The sequence below is a fragment of the Pristis pectinata genome, chromosome 6, assembly GCF_009764475.1.
Source record: "Pristis pectinata isolate sPriPec2 chromosome 6, sPriPec2.1.pri, whole genome shotgun sequence".
Lineage (NCBI taxonomy): Eukaryota > Metazoa > Chordata > Chondrichthyes > Rhinopristiformes > Pristidae > Pristis > Pristis pectinata.
The window spans coordinates 109163208-109183889 of NC_067410.1; the positions used below are offsets into that span (position 1 = coordinate 109163208).

At 45.4% G+C, this 20682-nt stretch overlaps 1 protein-coding gene across 3 annotated transcripts in view; it reads left to right on the top strand.

Annotated features, from left to right (window-relative positions):
• Positions 1–9267: 9267 nt before the first annotated feature.
• Positions 9268–20682, top strand: part of LOC127571405 (NAD kinase-like) — a 55926-nt gene continuing 44511 nt past the window's right edge. Inside the window, exons 1-2 of one of the 3 annotated variants that reach the window (XM_052017732.1) lie at positions 9268–9494; positions 13681–13974. In XM_052017732.1, coding sequence (XP_051873692.1) covers positions 13688–13974 — 287 coding nt within the window. In that variant the 5' untranslated portion in view covers positions 9268–9494; positions 13681–13687. The remainder of the gene's footprint in view (positions 9495–13680; positions 13975–20682) is intronic. The other 2 variants (XM_052017731.1, XR_007956468.1) reach the window with 2 other exon arrangements.

The window sequence follows — 20682 nt, forward strand, 5'->3', positions numbered from 1 at the left end:
AAGACATAAAATCTATAAATTACAAAAATAAATAAATAGTGCAATAAAAAGAATAACAAGGTAGTGTTCATGGACCGTTCAGAAATCTGATGGCGGAGGGGAAGAAGCTGATCCTGAATTGCTGAGTTTGGGCCTTCAGGCTCCTGTACCTCTTCCCCAATGGTAGTAATGAGAAGAGGGCATGTCCCGGATGGTGAGGGTCCTTAATGATGGACGCTGCCTTCCTGAGGCACCGCCTCTTGAAGATGCAATCCCGTACAAAGATTGTAGTGTCGGGTTATATGGCTGGAGGAGACTATGCAATTGAGAGAGATGCATAGGGTGACTTGAAAACAATCCTGAGCATTTTAAAATAGAGATGTTACTTAAGGATGAGCCAAGTAATTCAGAAGGGAAAATTGGCAGCTTGGACATGGTAAGATACAGCAAACAGTAAAGCACCAAGTGTCGTGAGTGAGAAAACAGATTCAATGGGTCTCAAAAAGTAAGGTCTCTGAACACAGTTTGGCAGTAAATGATTTATTTACAAAAAACAAGCGTGGGAAAATGGTAACAGGAATAACACACACGTGCACATGGTTTATAGCGAGCGTGGGAAAATCGCACCAGGGATAAAACACACACACACACACACACACACACACACACACACACACACACACACACACACACACACACACACACACACACACACACACACACACACACACACACACAACGAACTAGGCATACACCATCAAGTAAAAACAATACTATGCCCACCACCCCTTGACTCAGTGCACGCACAGTTCTATGCTACTAGGGACACTAAATAAAATGCTCCCAACCCTTTAACAGTGCACACCTCACTTGTAAGGCCATCATTTCATGTTGCCTGTTCTGCTGAGGACCACTGGGGATAACTCCCCTTCTCTCCTGCAAAATGGGATTCTTTAAATCCACTGAAATGGGCACATAGGGCCTGTGTTTAAAGATTCAGACAAAGGCAAAAGGTACTTTTCAATGTTTGTCTGATGAGGAGAGATTAAGCAGATTCTGTCTGTACTCTTGAGATGAGAAGAACGAGAGGTAACCTCATAGAAACCTCCACCATTTTTGCAGGGCTTGACAGGGTAAATGCAGAGTTGATATTTGCCCTGGTGGGGTGTCTAGAACTAGAGACAGAGTCCTGAGATAAGGGGTCAGATATTCAGGACAGAGCTGAGAAGACATTTATTTCTCTATGCATGGGAGCTGTGGAAACTCAAGTGTGAACCTTATTCAAGACAGTTTTGATAGATTTTTATATTTTAAGGGAGTCAGGGATGGTGGGGTTAGGGACGCTGAGGTAAAAGATATTGAATGGCGGAGCAGGTACAAAGGTTAAATCGTTCCCTCCTGCTTTTGTTTATTCATGTTCTGACAGCGCAGCAATCTCTTGGTACTGCTTTGGAGCATCACTTGGATACTGTGATCAATAGACTGCAATTTGAATCCACAAGCGTCATGACTCAGAACAGCTATTGAGGCGTAACATATATTTAATGGCACCTGCTGTGCAAGGGATTACCAGTCTGACTGACGTGTGGATTCTGAAGGGTTGCAGACCTGCTGGTCAGTGCACAGAGGAATTAAAATGGTGCTGCAGGCATGACAGAATAAAATGTGGAGGTTTTGGGTTCAGTCAAGTGATATATTTTAGCGTATACAGTATACATAGAAAGTGAGTATCAGACAAAGCTATTGCTGGTAATGTGTCATGGATGCCAAATCTCCCTGGTATAGGAGAAAGAACTGAAGGCTCATTTATCAACTTAAAGTCATAGAATCATAGAATTGTACAGCACAGAAATGGGCCCTTTCAGTCCCCCTTGTCCATGCTGACCATTATGTCTGACTACGCTAAGCCTATTTGCTTGCACTCACCCACATCCCTCTCCCATTCAAGTACCTTTCAAGGTACCATTCAAGGACGGCACGGTAGCATAGTGGTTAGCACAATGCTTTACAGCGCCAGCGACCTGGGTTCAAATCCGGCCATTGTCTGTAAGGAGTTTGTACGTTCTCCCCGTGTCTGCGTGGGTTTCCTCCGGGTGCTCCGGTTTCCTCCCACATTCCAAAGACGTACGGGTTAGGAAGTTGTGGGCGTGCTATGTTGGCGCCGAAAACGTGGCAACTCTTGCGGGCTGCCCCCCAAAAACACTACGCAAAAGATGTATTTCACTGTGTGTTTTGATGTACGTGTGACTAATAAAGATCTTATCTTATCTTATCTTATCTTATCTCATCAAAAGCCTTTCAAAGGTTGTAATTGTATCTGCCTTCAGCATCTCTTCTGGCAGCTCATTCCAGACATTCACCACCCTCTGTGTGAAAAACTTACCCCTCAGACCTCCTTTAAATTTTTCCCCTCTCACCTTAAACCTGAGACCTCTAGTTCTGGACTCCCCTGTCTTGGGTAAAAGACTCTATCTGTGCTATCTATGCCTCTCACAATTCTATAAACCTCTGTAAGTTCTCCCTTCAGCCTCCTCCGTTCCAGTGAGAATGGCCCTTGCACCTTATTGTCTGCCAGCAATGCACTTCCTCTGTAGCTGTGACACTTTACTCTGCATTCTGGTATTAGTTTTACTCCAAATCCAAACTCTCCATGTAACTACAGCCCTCCATTCCAGGCAATTTTATTGCATTGAAATTAGATATGAAAAACAATTGTTCAACTGAGTGATAAATCGCTGCCTCAGTAAAGCAGCCGACATAATCAAAAACCATACCCACCCTGGATATTCTCTCTTCTCCCCCCTTCCAATGGGCAGAAGATACAAAAGCCTGAAAACATGTACCACCAGGCTCAAGGACAGCTTCTATCCCACTGTTATCAGACTATTGAATGGTCACCTAATATGATAAGATGGACTCTTGACCACACAATCTACCTCGTCATGGCCCTTGCACCTTATTGTCTGCCAGCAATGCACTTCCTCTGTAGCTGTGACACTTTACTCTGCATTCTGGTATTACTTTTACTCCAAATCCAAACTCGCCATGTAACTACAATCCTCCATTCCAGGCAATTTTATTCCATTAAAATTAGATATGAAAAACAATTCTTCAATTGGGTGATAAATCACTGCCTCAGTAAAGCAGCCGACATAATCAAAAACCACACCCACCCTGGATATTCTCTCTTCTCCCCCCCTTCCAATGGGCAGAAGATACAAAAGCCTGAAAGCACGTACCACCAGGCTCAAGGACAGCTTCTATCCTGCTGTTATAAGACTATTGAACGGTCCCCTAGTATGATAAGATGGACTCTTGACCACACAATCTATCTCGTCATGGCCCTTGCACCTTATTGTCTGCCTGCACTGCACTTTCTCTGTAGCTGTGACACTTTACTCTGCATTCTGTTATTGTTTTACCCTGTACTACCTCAATGCACTGTGTAATGAATTGATCTGTATGAACAGTTTGTAAGACAAGTTTTTCACTGTACTTCGGTACATTTGACAATAATAAACCAATTCCAATACCAAAAAAGCAAGCTAAGGTACATAATATGTAACATTATGGACTGTGCAGTAGTCAGCAGCTTTAAATCCATGGATGTTAACATCTCAGACGACCTGCCCTGCGCCCAGCACACAGACGCAACCACAAGGTTCCAGCATCTTTACTTTCCCAGGAGGTTTGGCATGTCACCGAACAAACTTCTACAGGTTGCATCAGGGTCTGGGATGGCAATTCGAACATGCAGAAATATAAGAAGCTGCAGAGAGCAGTGGGCTCAGCCCAACACATCACAGACACATCTCTCCCCAACCATCGGGAGTATCTACCAACGTCCGTCGTCAAAGATCCCCACCATCCGGGCCATGCCATCTTCTCGCAGCTACCATTGGGGCAGGAGGTACAGAAACCTGACGTCTCACACCACCAGTTTCAGGAACAGCTACTTCCCTTCAACCGTTCTGTTCTTGGATCGACCTGCACAACCCTGATCACTGCCTCAGTAAAGGAACACTGTGGAGCACCTCTTGCACTACTGTGGAGCTGCCTCCGATCTGCTCTGTTTTTGCTCGTTCTCTTCACTCTCTTGTACAACTTGAAGTGCAATTTACATTCTGAGTTGTTGTCTGTACACCCGAGCCTGTGAAGCTGCCGAAGGCAAGTGTCTCATTGTACCTGCACCTCTCCAGACCTGTGGCTGTGACGATAAACACAACTTGGCTTGACCGAGGTACACAATGTGTAATCTCACTGACTGTACATTGACCAGAGTCACAGCCTAGGCAGTGACCAGCACGCGACTAAGTCCATAAAGCACAGAAGCAGAGTTGGGCCCTTCGGCCCCTCAAGTCTGCTCACCCATTCAATCGTGGCTGATTTTTTTTCCCGGGACCCCTTTTGCCCCATAACCTTTAAACTTCATCCTCCGCTGCCTTTGCCAATCGAGAACTGATCAATCTCTGCCATAAGTTTAGCCAACAGCTAGCGCCCCCCCCCGCCCCCCGCCGCCCCCCATGGCAACGGATTCCACAGATTCACCGCCCTCTGGCTGAGGAAATGCCTCCTCATCTCAGTCCTGAAGGGATGTCCCTTCATTCTGGGGCTGTGACCTCTGGATCCTGGACACACCTACGAACAGAAATGTCCCTCCCCACATCCACTCTCTCCAGGCCTTTCAGTATGCGGTAGGTTCCAAAGAGATCCCCTCCCACCTGCCATCCTTCTGAACTCCTGTCGAGTTACACTCCCAGAGATGTCAAACACTCCTCGTATGTTGAAGCCCTTTCACTCCAAGGATGGTTCTCATCAGAACCTCCCTCTGGACCCTCTCCAACGCCAGTGCGTCCTTCCTCAGACACAGGGCCCAGAATTGCTCACGATATTTCCAAACGCGGTCTGACCAGTGCCTCAGATAGCACCAGCAGCTACACCCCCTGCTTTGATGTTCAAGTGCTCTGGAAACGAATGCTAACATTGCGTTTGCCTTCCTTACTGCCGACTCGACCTGGGGCTTAACCTCCTCAACCAGGACTCCCGAGTCCCCTTGCACCTCTGATTTCTGAATTCACTCCGCTTAGAGTCTAGTCTACACCTTTTATTCTTCCGACCAGACTGCAAAACCCCCACACTTCCCCACACTGTATTCCATCTGCCACTTCTTTGCCCACTCTCCCGACCTGTCCAAGTCCTTCTGCAGACCTTCTTTCTCTGTGTCACTACCTGCTCCTCCACCAATCTCGGAGTCATCTGCAAACTTGGCCACAGTGCAGTCTGTTCCTGGACCATATCTTGTACGTCTCATTCTGAATCAGAATCAGATTTATTATCACCGACTTAGATGATGTGAAATTTGTTGTTTTGTGGCAGCAGTACAGTGCAAGACAGAAAAATTAATATTGGGTTGGACCGTGTAATATCACCGTGCATTTCACAAACTGCAATGTGACAATGACCAGGCCAGTCACTTTTTTAAAAACTTATTTATGTTCCCTTCGCTGACAAGACTCCTCAGCCCCCTACTTTACTCCTTATACACTCATCAGTGTGTGGCCAGATTCTGCTCTAACGCCATCTACAAGTTTGCTGATGACACCAAGGTCGTGGGCCAGATCTCAAACAATGACGAGAGGGAGTACAGGAAAGAGATAGCAAGCCTAGTGATGGTGTCATGACAACAACCTTCCCGCAATGTCAGCAAAGCAAAAGAGCTGGTCATTGACTTCAGGAAGTGGGGCGGAGCACATGTCCCTGTATATATCAATGGTGCTGAGGTGGGAACAGTTGAGAGCTTCAAGTTCCTAGGTGTAAATATCACCAATAGATTATCCTGGTCCAACCATGTAGATACCACAGCCAAGAAAGCACACCAGCACTTTTACTTCCTCAGAAGACTAAGGAAATTCAGCATGTCCCTGTTGACCCTCACCAATTTTTATCGATGCATCATTGAAAGCATCCTATCCAGATGCATCACTGCTTGGTATGGCAATTGCTCCACCCAAGACACAGCTCAGTCCATCATAAAAACCAGCCTCTGCCTACACTTCTCCCTGCCTGAAAAAGCAGCCAGAATAAGCAAAGATCCCACCCACTGAGGACATTCTCTCTTCTCCCCCCTCCCATCGGGCAGAAGGTAAAAAAGCCTGAAAGCACGTACCACCAAGCTCAAGTGCAGCTTCTATCCCACTGTTATAAGATTATTGAACAGTCCCCTTGTACTATAAAATGGACTCTTGACTTCACAACTTACCTTGGCGTGACCTTGCACCTTATTGGCTGCCTGCACTGCACCTTCTCTGTAATCTGTAACTGTAACACTTTATTCTGCATTCTGTTATTGTTTTCCCTTGTACTACCTCAATGCACTGATGTGATGAAATGATCTGTATGGATGCATGCAAAACAAAGTTTTTTACTGTACCTCAGTACACGTGACAATAATAAACCAATGTTGTGCTGAACTAATTAAACTTGTAATTAAATGCCTAACTAAACTAATCCCTTCTGACTACACAATTTCCATATCCCTCCATTCTCTGCACATTCATGTGCCCATTTACCTCCACCACCACCCCTGGCTGCACATTCCAGGCACCCACCACCCTCTGTATAAAAAACTTGCCCCGCACATCTCCTTTGAACATATCCCCTCTCATGTTAAATGCATGCCCTCTAGTATTAGACATTTTAACCCTGGGAAAATGATACCGGCTGTCTGCTCTATCTATGCCTCTCATAATCTTATAAACCTCCATCAGATCTCCCCTCAGCCTCCGCCGCACCAGAGAAAACAACCCAAGTTTGTCCAGCCTATTGTCATAGCACGTGCCCTCTAATCCAAGCAGCATCCTTGTAAACCTCTTCTGCACCCTCTCCGAAGCCTCCACATCTGATAATGGGGTGACCAGAACTGAATGCAATACTCCAGATGCAGCCGAACAAGCATTTTATAAAGCTGCAACATCCTGAGTTGGTCCTGTCTGCTTTTGTAAGTGAACCATGGTGCTACTTTGCAAAGAAGAGTAGGAAAGATTGTCCCACTAGTAATCTTGCAACCAATATCAGTAAAATAGATTATTTTCTTAATAGCCCATTGCTATTTACTAAAGCTTTCCTTGTAGGTATTGTTTGCCGCATCTTCTTCATTGCAACAATGAGCATGCAATCATGGCTGTAAAGCATGTCAGGATATTCTGAGGTTGTGAAAGTTGTTATAAAATATTTCTTTTTACATGAACAGTTAAAGTGAATACCATAGATATTTGGTCACAGGTCACAGGACAAAACAACACCCCAGCTGTGGTACTGAACACTCGTACTCCAGAACCAGCTATGCCTCGAGACAAGCTTTTCTGTGCTTCTTGTAGAGCAATATGTTCAGTCCCATTCAAGTCAAGTTATACTTTATTGTCATTCACCCATATGCTATCAAAACACATGGAGGAACGAAATGTCGTTTCCCCCAGACTCACACAACAGAGGACATACTTAGAACAGAGGACATACGATAATTTACAAGTACAAATAGTGCAACAAATGGTACATACAGAATACAAAATTAGTGCAGAGTTAGTGCAAAACCGAGTTGGCTGAAGAAATACAGAACTCAGTGTGTTGCACTAAGTGTATACACATGTTCAGCAGCAGCCAGAGTTCTTATACACTGTTGTGTAAACCAGGGCTTCTGACGCTGCATTTGTCTGAAACTGCCTCCAGGGTATTCTGGACCCTGACAGCCTGGGGGAAAAACTGTTGTATAGTCTAGTAGTTCTGGCCTCTGTTTATTCACCTCAGGAAATGTGCAAACTCTACACAGGCAACACCTAAGGTCAGGAATGAACCTTGCGGCAGCAGCCTTACCAGCTGCACCAACCTGGTGATGTTATCCTTGACACCACTTGGAAATATCATCCAGGCTTTCAGTTGTTGAATGCTATTCACTCACTCCTGCTGCAGGTCGAGCACACACAGTCTAGTGTAGAATATGGCGATTTGGGTTAAAAAAAAGTGCTGACTGCCAACTGAGAAAGCAAAAAAAAAATTAAACAAGATTGGAAGGAAGGAGGGTAAGTATGAAATTCATGACCCGAGTAATGAGAAGAGGAGGTACAAGTCAGTGGGTTTGGATACAGGTTTATGGCCACATTGCTCACTCAGCATGAAGCATTTATGACAGCATTCTCCACTGATAATGGACCTGACTTTACAGAAGATCATTTAAGAAAAAGACACTCCAGACCATTTTGGGAATGGTTAAGACATCATTTGGGACAAGAGTTACTGGATAGCGATGGTGTATTTATGAGCTTCACTATCGTTTAACCTGATGAGTCCTCGGCTATGCCTCTACAGATCGAAGTCAAATTTATTGTCATATGCACAAGTACATGTGTGCACAGGTACAATGAAAAACTCACTTGCAGCAGCATCAGTCACATAGAATTTGAGATACAACATTCACAAGAAAAACACAAAGTAAGCATAAATTGTACAAAATTATACAAGAAATTATGCAATTAAAACAGGGAAAAACAAAGTCCATTGAAGTGCAAAGTGGTCACAGTGTTGCTATACTGAGGTAGTGATTAGGGTTGTGCAGGTTGGTTCAAGAACCGAATGGCTAAAGGGAAGTAGCTGTCCTTGAACCTGGTGGTGTGGGACTTCAGGCTTCTGTACCTCCTGCCCGACGGTAGCTTCTAGAAGATGGCACGGCCCGGATGGTGGGGATCTTTGATGATGGATGTTGCCTTCTTGAAGCAGCGCTTGACCTGCTGAGTTCCTCCAGCAGTTTGTTTTTGTTTTGCAGGGCTTTCACTCCGCTGCAGTGACAGCTACGGCGAACGCCAGGTCAGCATTATATTGTAAGTTAAAACATAAGCTTGACCTGTGTGGGAGCTTGCTGTGTGGTAATTCACTGAACTTTGCCACAACAGTGGCAATACTTTTACAAAAAGTGTTGCATTGGCTGTAAACTGCCTTGAATTGTCATGAAGAGGATGTGAAAGTGCAAATGCATTGCAAACATTTGTTTTGCAAGCACAGAAGGCAATGATAAGGAAGGGTTTTCGTTGCTAAGAGTACAATTCCTTCCTTAAAAAGTTGCATCAGGGACACTTCCACCGCAGCCAATCAGAGCACTTCCACCGCAGCCAATCAGAGCACAGCAGCGCTGCCCAATGAAAGGCCGGCCTTCTCCGCCTCCCGATTGGATGCACCGATGCCGGGCCAATCCCCGGCGGGGATCGCGGCGGCTAATGGCGGGAGGTGGTACTCGGGCGCGGCGGCCAATGGCGGGAGGTGGTACTCGGGCGCGGCGGCCAATCGGCGGTGCTGTTGTTGTTGTTCCGGACGGGCCGGTGGGCCGAGGGAGAGGGAGAGGGGCTGCTCGGAGCCGGAGCCGGAGTGGGGGCCCTCGGCCGGAGGGTAGGCAGGCGGCTTCCCCGGGGGGAGAGGGCGCCTTCGCTCGGTTCCAGCTGCAGTGAATGACGCCTGGTTGATGTTATATTGTAAGTTAAAACCTCACAGTGGCTGTAGCTCAGGTCCCAGGGCCAGGTAACTGGTTTAGTATTGTCACTTGTACCCAGGTACAGGTCTTGCATCCTGTCCATACACAGTGCATTGAGCTAGTACAGGGTAAAACAATAACAGTACAGAATAAAGTGTCACAGCGACAGAGAAAGTGCAGTGCAATAAGGTGCAAGGTCACAGTGAGGTAGATCATGAGGTCAAGAGTCCATCTACTGTGTACAAGGCACGGTAGTGCAGCGGTTAGCATAACACTATTACAGCGCCAGCGACCCGGGTTCAATTCCGGCCGCTGCCTGTAAGGAGCTTGTACGTTCTCCCCGTGTCTGCGTGGGTTTCCTCCGGGTGCTCCGGTTTCCTCCCACATTCCAAAGACGTACGGGTTAGGAAGTTGTGGGCGTGCTATGTTGGCGCCGGAAGCGTGGCGACGCTTGCGGGCTGCCCCCAGAACACTCTACAGGAAGTCCCCGACTTACGAACGCCCGTACTTACGAACCGACCTTCGTGGTCAGTTCGTAAGCGGGCCCGGCCCCCAATCCTACCACGGTGGCGGTGCACCTTCTTTGGCCCAACTCCGGGCCAAGTGCGTATGTGCGGCTGGGGCCATGCGCGGCCGCGATCCCTGGGTCAAGTGCGTATGTGCGGCTGGGGCCATGTGCGGCAGCGATCCCTGGCCCAAGTGCGCATGCGTGGACACTGTTCCGAGTTACATACAAAATCGGGTTATGAACAGTCACAAAAACGGAACATGTACATGTGACTAATAAAGATATGTTATCGAACAGAGAAACCATTCAATAGTCCTATAACAGCGGGATAGAAACTGTCCTTGAGCCTGGTGGTACGTGCTTTCAGGCGTTTGTATCTTCTGCCTGATAGGAGGGGGGAGAAGAGAGAATGTCCAGGGTGGGTGGGGTCTTTGATTATGTTGGCTGCTTTACCGAGGCAGCGAGAAGTGTGGACAGAGTCCATGGAGGTGAGGCCGTTTTCCGTGATGTGCTGAGCTGTGTCCACAACTCTCTGCGGTTTCTTGCTTGAAACCTAAATTCCTGCAGATCTTGTCAGGGTGATTGTGGAGAGGCTGTTTCCTCCTATGGATGAATCTAAAACTTGGCGTTATTGTTTAGAAACAGTATGGGGTATTTGTATTGGTTTATTATTGTCACTTGTTATGAGGTACAGTGAAAAACTTGTCTTGCATGCTGATTGTACAGGTCAATTCATTACACAGGGCATTGAGGTAGTACAGGGTAAAAACAATAACAGAATACAGAGTAAAGTGCACAGTTACAGGGAAGTGCATTGCAGGTAGACAATAAGGTGCAAGGTCAAACAAGGTAGATTGTGAGGTCAAGAGTCCATCTCATTGTGTAAGGGAACTATTCAATAGGCTTATAACAGTGGGATAGAAGCTGTCCTTGAGCCTGGTGGTATGTCCCCTTGGGCTTTTGTATCTTCTGCCCGATGGGGCGGGTGGGGGGGAGAGAGAATGTCCAGGGTGGGTGGAGTCTTTGATTATATTGGCTGCATTACTGAGGCAGCGAGAAGTGTAGACAGTGTAGAAGAGTCCATGGAGGGGAGGTTGGTTTCCGTGATGTGCTGAGCTGTGTCCACAACTCTCTGCAGTTTCTTTCTCTTCTGGCAGAGCAGTTGCCATACGAAGCTGTGATGCATCTGGGTAGGATACTTTTTATGGTGCATCAATAAAAATTCGTGAGGGTCAACTGGGACATGTCAATTTTCTTCAGCCTCCTGAGGAAGTAGAGGGGCTGGTGAGCTTTTTTTTGGTCTTGCATTACACCCTTTTCCCACTGCCTACAGGACCTCCCTCTCTTGCTCAGCCCCCCCCTTCCCCTGCACCCCTTCATATCTTGACTCCTTCAGCCTCTTTGCCCTTGGGAGTGGTGCTCCCTTTCACCCCTGGGGAGAGCTGGCAGGCTGGGGTTGGTCATTGGAGGGGGGTTGTTGTAGGTGGAGTCCAAGGCTTGCAAACTTGCACTCATTTAGTGGCTAAACCAAACCAAAACAAAACGCTGGACATACTCAGCAGGTTTTCTCTGGAGACTGAAGGGAGAAGTTTATAAAATTGTGAGGCATAGATAGGGTAGACAGTGAGAATCTTTTCCCAGGGTAGAAATTTTACAAATATCTGCCTTGATAAGAGGGCATGCTATAACGAGTGTTGGACAAACTTGGAACTTGTTTTCTCTGGAGCATTGGAGGCTGAGGGGAGACCTGATAGAAATTTATAATATTATGAGAGGCATAGATAGGGTAGAGAGAATCTTTCCCCAGGGTAGAAATGTCAAGGACTAGAGGACGTGCCTTTAAGGTGAAAGGAGGAAAGTTTCAAGGGGATGTGTGGGGCAAGTTTTTATTTTACAGAGTGGTAGGTGCCTGTTACAGAATGCCAGGGGTGGTGGTGGAAGCAGATACAGCAGTGGTGTTTAAGAGGGTGTTGGAGAAATGTATGAATTTGGAGGGATATGGATCATGTACAAGCGGAAGAGATTAAGTTTAATTTGGCATCGTGTTCAGCATGGACATTGTGGGCTGAAGGGCCTGTTTCTGTGCTGTGTTGTTCTATGTCAGCATCTGTGGGGGGAGAAATAGATCTATTGTTTCAGCTTGAAGGAACTTTGTTGGGAAGGAGATAAAAGATCTTCAGCTGCAGAGATGGCGGTGGGGGGAGGAGATGTCTCTGATAGGGTGACCATGGCAATAAGCTGTAAACAAGGTTACCTCCTTCAGCTAAAAACAAATTGCTGGAGGAACGCAGCGGTTGAAGCAGCATCTGCGGGGGACTCCTAATGCAGGGTCTCAACCTGAAACATTTATGGTTCGTTTCACCTCGCAGATGCTGTTCAACCTGCTGAATTCTGCCAGTAGTTTCTCTTTTGCCCCAGATTCCAGCATCTGCAGTCTCTTCTGTCTCTGTCTGGTTTATCTATTCATTGTCAGGTTGTGCTGGATGACGTAAAGCCCAATCAGGCTGTGCTTCTTGCCTGCCAAATGTGCGCGATGTCCAGGATTGTTAAACATTGCCTGTGTTTTCTCTATTCCAAAGAACCTTAAACCTCTTTTTCTTCCAACCTTGCCTCTATCAACATGTTACGACAAGCACTCTGATTTCTTTGAAAATAGAAAGAAACTGCATATGCTGGAAATCTGAAATTAAAAAGAAAATGCTGGAAACATTCTACTGTTCAGGTAGCATCTGTGGAAAGAGATAATGTTTCAGGTCGAAGTAATCTCTGATGAAGAGCCTATGGTTCTGATGTGGGGTCTTTGTGTTAATTCTGTTTCCATTTCCAGGAGGGTATGGTCCTAATGTGGGCGAATAGGATTAGTGTAGTTGGGCAGAAATGTTGGCATGGGCATGATGGCCTATTTCTGTGCAATAGCACCCTTGTTGTTGCCTTACCTGCTGAGTGTTTCCAGCACTTTCTGGCTTTATGTGGATTACTTGCTTTGGTAAAATTTAGACCGTCAATCAGGTTTTGCGCATCCACGCTAATTCCATTTGCCCGTATCTTTCTATGCATTCCAAATGAGGGGCCTTGATCCAAAACGTCAACTGTTCATTTCCCTCTACAGATAATGCCTTACCGACTGAGTCCCTGTGCTGTGTTGTTCTATGTCAGCCAGCATCAGTGGGGGGTGAAATAGATCTATTGTTTCAGCTTGAAGGAACTTTGTTGGGAAGGAGAGTTTGTTTTTTGCTCCAGATTCCAGCATCTGCAGTCTCTTATGTCTCCTTCTATGCCTTGCCTACTTAAGTGCCTGTCTAAATGTCTCTTAAATGTAGCGGTGCTATTTGACTCCACCACCTCTGGCAGCACATTCCAGGTATCAGCCACTCTTTGTGTATATTTAAAACAAACAACTTTCCCCTTGGATCCCCTTTCAAACTCCTTTTCACCTTAAACTTGTGCCCTTTTGTTCGTGATACCCCTGCTATGGGAAAAGATACTGACTATATCCCTGGGGCAACCTTGATGACTGGAGTGGGACTCATAACCCAGAGCCTGTAAGGCTTTTGCAAGTCAAGGCTTCCTATAAATTCAGTAACATGCACATATTTTCAATGTTTTCAATCATGAAGATGTTGATGCAATTTTTAAAAATGTAAATTATTTCAGCCTTAATTTTATTTTGTTCCCTCAGTTGTGTGATGGATTCATCAGACAAGTCTGCTGCCCTGAATGGGGAAGAAACTTCCTCGACCCTTAGTGAGTCTGGAACTGGGCCTGAACGCAAGCCCTGCCCCGGTGAGGAGGTGTGGGATCATACAAGGTGTGGCCGATCGTCCAAGAAGCGAGAGGAGGTCTCGCCACCAACAGCTGAGAAGCTAGACTCCAACTCATCGCCAAAGAAACGGGATCAATTATCGCCTAAGAGACGGGAGCAGGTAGAAAAGTCTCCAAGGAAAAGTAAGACCCATCGAAAGGTTGGGCACAGGTATAGTATTCCTACCTTCAGGGGGATATTGCCATTGCTCTCCCCGATCTGTCTAGCTGGGGTGGGGTGCCATTCATCATTTTCGCAGTTCTCCCTGCAAGATGCAGCTAATGTCTTCCACTTGCCTCGGGTGTACCCATTAACTTAAAGAACGAAGAATAGCCAGAGCTGTGTTCTTGGGGGAGGAGCATGTGGATTTATTGGAATGAAAGCAGGGATGAGGGATTTTATTTCTGTGGAGGGGTTATGGAAGCTGGAATTGTTTCCCTAATATAGCAATGGAGATGGATAAGTGTAATCAAAATTACAGAAGATTCAATAGAGTAAAGGAGAAACTAACATCCTTGTGGGAGGTGAAGGTGGTGATAAATTACAAGGGACAAATTTTGAAGAATAGAAAAAGAATGACATGGGAGATGAGGATATACTGTTCTGTTTTGGAGTGTGCAACCTGGAATCGGATCCAATGATGACTTTATGGGGAATCAGATTTATTATCACTGACTTAGATGGCATGAAATTTGTTGTTCTGTAGCAGCAGTACAGTGCAAAGATATAAAATTACCATAAATTACAAAAATAAATAAATAATGCAATATAAAAGAATAATGAGCTAGTGTTCATGGACCATTCAGAAATCTGATGGTGGAGGGGAAGAAGCTGTTTCTGAATCATTGAGTGTAGGTCTTCAGGCACCTGTACCTCCTCCCCAATGGTAGTAATAAAAGAGGGCATGTCCCAGATCATGAGGGTCCTTAGTGATGGATGCTGCTGCAGTGCCTCTTGAAGTTGTCCTCGATGGTGGGGAGCGTTGTGTCTGTGATGGAGCTGGCTGAGTCTACAATCCTCTGATTGCAGGTGTGAGGAGCGAGCAGGAGAGCAGCACAAATTAGATTGTTGTTCACTTTGACACCCCTTGGATAGCCAGTACTGACATTTTGGGGTTCATGTTGCTTGTTTCTGCAAAGACTCTGGTGAACTTGTGAGTAGAATTAAAGCTTTTTGGAACTGGTATTGGTTTATTATTGTCACTTGTACTGAGGTACAGTGAAAAGCTTGTCTTACAAACCGATCGTACAGGTCAATTCATTACACAGTGCAGTTACATTGGGTTAGTACAGAGTGCATTGATGTAATACAGCTAAAAACAATAACAGTACAGAGTAAAGTGTCACAGCTACAGAGAAAGTGCAGTGAAATAAGGTGCAAGGTCACAACAAGGTAGATTGTGAGGTCATAGTCCATCTCATTGTATAATGGAACCGTTCAATAGTCTTATCACAGTGGGGTAGAAGCTGTCCTTAAGCCTGGTGGGACGTGCCCTCAGGCTCCTGTATCTTCTACCCGATGGAAGAGGAGAGAAGAGAGAATGTCCCGAGTGGGTAGGGTCTTTGATTATGCTGGCTGCTACACCAAGACAACGAGAGGTAAAGACAAGAGTCTAAGGAGGGGAGGCTGGTGTCCATGATGTGCTGGGCTATGTCCACAACTCTCTGCAGCTTCTTGTGGTCTTGAGCAGAGCAGTTGCTGTACCAAGCCGTGATACATCCAGATAGGATGCTTTCTATGGTGCATCAGTAAAAGTTGGTGAGAGTCAAAGGGGACAAACCAAATTTCTTTAGCCTCGTAGAGGTGCTGGTGAGCTTTCTTGGCCGTGGCATCTACGTGATTTGACCAGGACAGGCTGTTGGTGATGTTCACTCCCAGGAACTTGAAGCTGTGAACCCTCTCGACCTCAGCACCATTGATGTAGACAGGTGCATGTACACTGCCCCCTTTCCTGAAGTCAATGACCAGCTCTTTTGTGTTGACATTGAGGGAAAGGTTGTTGTCATGACACCATTCCACTAAGCTCTCTATCTCCTTCCTGTACTCTGACTCATCACTGTTTGAGATACGGCTTACAACAGTGGTATCATCTGCAAACTTGTAGGTGGAGTTAGAGCAGAATCTGGCCACACAGTTGTGAATGTATAGGGAGTAGAGTAGAGGGCTGAGGACGCAGCCTTGTGGGGCACCAATGTTGAGAATAATCATGCCGGAGGTATTGCTGCCTATCCTCACTGATTGCGGTCTGTTTGTAAGAAAGTCAAGGATCCAGTTACAGAGGGAGTTGTTGAGTCTTAGGTCTCGGAGTTTGGTGACAAGCTTGCTTGGAATTATTGTATTGAAGGCAGAGCTGTAGTCAGTAAACAATAGTCTAACGTAGGTGTCTTTACTGTCCAGATGCTCCAGAGCTGAGTATAGGGCCAGGGAGATGGCATCCGCTGTAGACCTGTTTCGCCGATAGGCGAATTGCAATGGGTCCAGGTTGTCTGGTAGGCTGGAGTTGATGCCTGCCATGACCAACCTCTCAAAGCACTTCATGATGGTCGATGTCAGAGCCACTGGTCAGTAGTCATTGAGGCATGTTACCTTGCTTTTCTTTGGTACCGGGATGATAGTGGTCTTCTTAAAACAGGAGGGAACCTGAGATTGAAGCAGGGAGAGGTTGAATATGTCCGCAAATACTTCTGCCAGCTGATCAGCACAAGATCTGAGCACGCGGCCCGGCACACCACCTGGGCCAGGTGCTTTCCTCGTGTTCACTCTCCGGAAGACTGATCTTGCGTCCTCCACTGTGATCACAGGTTCAGCTGCATTGGTGGCTGTCAGGGTGGATGGTGATAATCCACTTCCATTTTGTTCAAAATGTGCATAGAATGTATTAAGTTCATCAGGAAGGGATGCGCTGTTGTTAGCTATGCAGCCCGACTTCGTCTTGTAGCCTGTTATGGTATGTAAGCCCTGCCATAACTGGCGGCTGGTCACGGACTCTGTTTTGAGTTGGTATTGTCTCTTGGCATCCATGATAGCTTTTTGAAGGTCATACCTCGATTTCTTGTACAGATCAGGATCACCAGATTTGTGTGCAGCAGTCTTCTCCTTCATTTGGGAGTGGATCTCCCGGTTCATCCATGCTTTCCTGTTTGGGAACACCCGTATACTTATTCCAGAGTTTCTGACCTAGCTCACCTGCTGCTCGTATATTTAAAGTCTTACAGTGGCGTGCAAAAGTTTGGGCATCCCGGTCAAAATTTCTGTTACTGTGAATAGTTAAGTGAGTAGAAGATGATCTGATCTCCAAAAGTCATAAAGTTAAAGATGAAACATTCTTTTCAACATTTTAAGCAAGATTAGTGCATTATATTTGTTTTGTACAATTTTAGGGTGGGGAAAAAAGGAAAGGAGCACCATGCAAAAGTTTGGGCACCCCAAGAGAATTGAGCTCTCAGATAACGTTTACCAAGGTCTCAGACCTTCATTAGCTTGTTAGGGCTATGGCTTGTTCACAGTCATCGTTAGGAAAGGCCAGGTGATGCAAATTTCAAAGCTTTATAAATACCCTGACTCCTCAAACCTTGTCCCAACAATCAGTAGCCATGGTCTCCTCTAAGCAGCTGCCTAGCACTCTGAAAATTAAAATAAATGATGCCCACAAAGCAGGAGAAGGCTGTAAGAAGATAGCAAAGCGTTTTCAGGTAGCCATTTCCTCAGTTTGTAATGTAATTAAGTATGGCAGTTAACAGGAATGGTGGAGGTCAAGTTAAGGTCTGAAAGACCAAGAAAACTTTCAGAGAGAACTGCCCATAGGATTGCTAGAAAGGCAAATCAAAACCCCTGTTTGACTGCAAAGGGCCTTCAGGAAGACGTAGCAGACTCTGGAGTGGTGGTGAACTGTTCTACTGTGCAGCGACACCTGCACAAAAATGACCTTCATGGAAGAGTCATCAGAAGGAAACCTTTCCTGTATCCTCACCACAAAATTCAGCGTCAGAAATTTGCAAAGGAACATCTAAACAAGACTGATGCATTTTGGAAACAAGTCCTGTGGACTGATGAAGTTAAAATAGAATTTTTTGGCTGCAATGAGCAAAGGTATGTTTAGAGAAAAAAGGGTGCAGGATTTCATGAAAACACCTCTCCGACTGTTAAACACGGAGGTGGATCGATCATGCTTTGGGCTTGTGTTGCAGCCAGTGGCACAGAGAACATTTCACTGGTAGAGGGAAGAATGAATTCAATTAAATACCAGTAAATTCTGGAAGCAAACATCATACCGTCTGTAAAAAAGAAAGCTGAAGATGAAAAGAGGATGGCTTCTATAACAGGATAACGATGCTAAACACACCTCAAAATCCACAATGGACTACCTCAAGAGGCACAAGCTGAAGGTTTTGCCAGGGCCCTCATCATCAGAAATCTGTGGATAGACCTCAAGAGCAGTATGTGCAAGACGGCCCAAGAATCTCACAGAACTAGAAGCCTTTTGCAAGGAAGAATGGGCGAAAATCCCCCAAACAAGAATTGAAAGACTTAGCTGGCTACAGAAAGTGTTTACAAGCTGATACTTGCCAAAGGGGGTGTTACTAAGTACTGACCATGCAGGGTGCCCAAACTTTTGCATCAGGCCCTTTTCCTTTTTTGTTATTTTGAAACTGTAAAAGATGGAAATAAAAAAGTAATCTTGCTTAAAATATTAAAGAAATGTGTCATCTTTAACTTCATGCCTTTTGGAAATCAGGTCATCTTTTACTCGCTTAGCTATTCACAGTAACAGAAATTTTGACCAGGGGTGCCCAAACTTTTGCATGCCACTGTATTTAGTGCCCCACTGTTTCTTCTAGAAGCTGAAAATTTAGAAAGTGAGGACCTTAATATCACAGCATTTGGCTTCTAGACTTGATTTTTCCAACACTGACCTGATTGGTTTCCCTTACTCTATGTTTTGTAAACTTGAAATAACCTGAACCTCTGCTGCCTGTGTATTAGCTTGTGCTAAGTCTTGCTCACCCTAAACTTACCATCTTTGCTTCTTACCCTTGCAAAGACAGGTTGACTCTGAACTTTTACAATCTTACTTTTAAACACCTCCAGTTGTTTTCCCCTCCAGCAGCTGTTCCCAGTCTACCATTTGCTAGGTCCTGTTTACTACTATTGGAAATCTGCCTTCCTTCAGTTTATGGCCCTGTTTTGGACCAACCTTATCTTTTATCACAACAATCTTAAAGCTTACTGAACTGTGGTCGCTGTTCACAAAGGGCTCCAGCACAGGTACTTCTATCACTTGCTCATCTCCAAGGTAAGGTCTTGAACAGCCCCCTCCCTGGTGGGTCTCTCTACCTACTGCTTCAACAAATTCTCTTGTATGCATTTACGAATTCCACCCCATCTGCGCCCCTTGCACTAAGGCAATCCCACTCAATACTGGGAAAGTTAAAATCATTCACTACGACAAACCCCCCATTATTGCACTCTTCTGTGATCTGGCTGGGTATCTGTTTGTCTTATTCCCACTTATTATTAGGAGGTATGTAGTAAAGCCCCATCAAAGTGTTTGCTCCTTTCTTATTCCTAAATTCTATTCACGTAGTCTCACTGACCGATTCCTCCAGGATATCCTCCTTGAGTACTGCTGTTATGCTATCCCTGAACAGCCATGCATCACCCCCTTCCTTTTTGCACCCTGCCCTGTCACAACTGAAACATCTATACCCCAAAACATTTTGCTGCTAGTCTTGTGTTTCTGCAGTTGTGACAATATCATAATCCCCTGTGCTGATCCACACTGTCAGCTTGTCTGTCTTATCTGTGAGGCTCCTTGCACTAAAGTAAATGCAGTTAAACCTACCAGCCACCTCGTGTTTTCCCCAGTTGTCTGTCTGTTCTTTCTACTGGACTTGCCTGTTCTAGTTTTTGACATATGGCAGCCTCCCCTCCTGCTGTACTGTCATTCTGGGTCCCACCCTCTGCCTCACTCGTTTAAACCCTCCCAAGTAGCACTGGCAAACCTCCCTGCAACTATATTGGTGGTCCTCCAGTTCATTGCCACCTGTTCTTCTTGTACAGGTCATCCCTACCCAGGAGAGATCCCAATGAACCAAAAACCCGAAGCCCTCCTCCCTGCACCAGCTCTTTAACCATGAATTCATCTTCCTATTTCTAATACTCACTAGCACATCAATAATCATCTCTGGATCACTCTTCCAAAACTTTGGGTGTTAGTCCAGTGACAAAAAATGATCGTAACAGTTATTGTCACAATACAGGTTGTGATCTTTGCTGGATTGCAGCCTAAAAAGCAGGATGAGTCATCTTTCAATTCTAATTAACTTGCAAACCTGGGACAATGGGCCTTTTCTGTCTCTAACTTCTAACTGTAAGTCAATCTTTATCTAATTCTGACTATTGGAAAAAATTGCACTGTTTAAAAAGAATTGCCTGTTGTGCAGCACTAAATTTGGCAGTCATAGTTCAGGGTGATGGGTGGTGCCCAGGAAAAAGTGAAGCCAAGCTCCATCCAGTCTTTGATTTTGCTGTCATCTCATTTGATCCCATTTTGCTTCTTCCTTGTAGTGTTTAATATTTCTCACTGCTAACTTGAAAGAATCTTTTAGAACAATGCATGACCACATCATGCTGAGTAAATTCCTCTTTTTAACTGCTCTTCATGTCAAGTAATGTTTTCCAAACCAAATGTTTTCCTTTTTGGTTATTTTAAATGTATGACCTCCTACCTCTTTGCTTCTCAAATGTCAGTTTTGTGGTTTTAATAGCATAGACTTCTTTGAGGTCATTTAAATTTTTATTGGTTGTTTTTTTTGTCTATCTACAAAAGATTTAAACTTCTTAAGTCAGCAGCCTCTTAACCATTATCAAAATGCACCT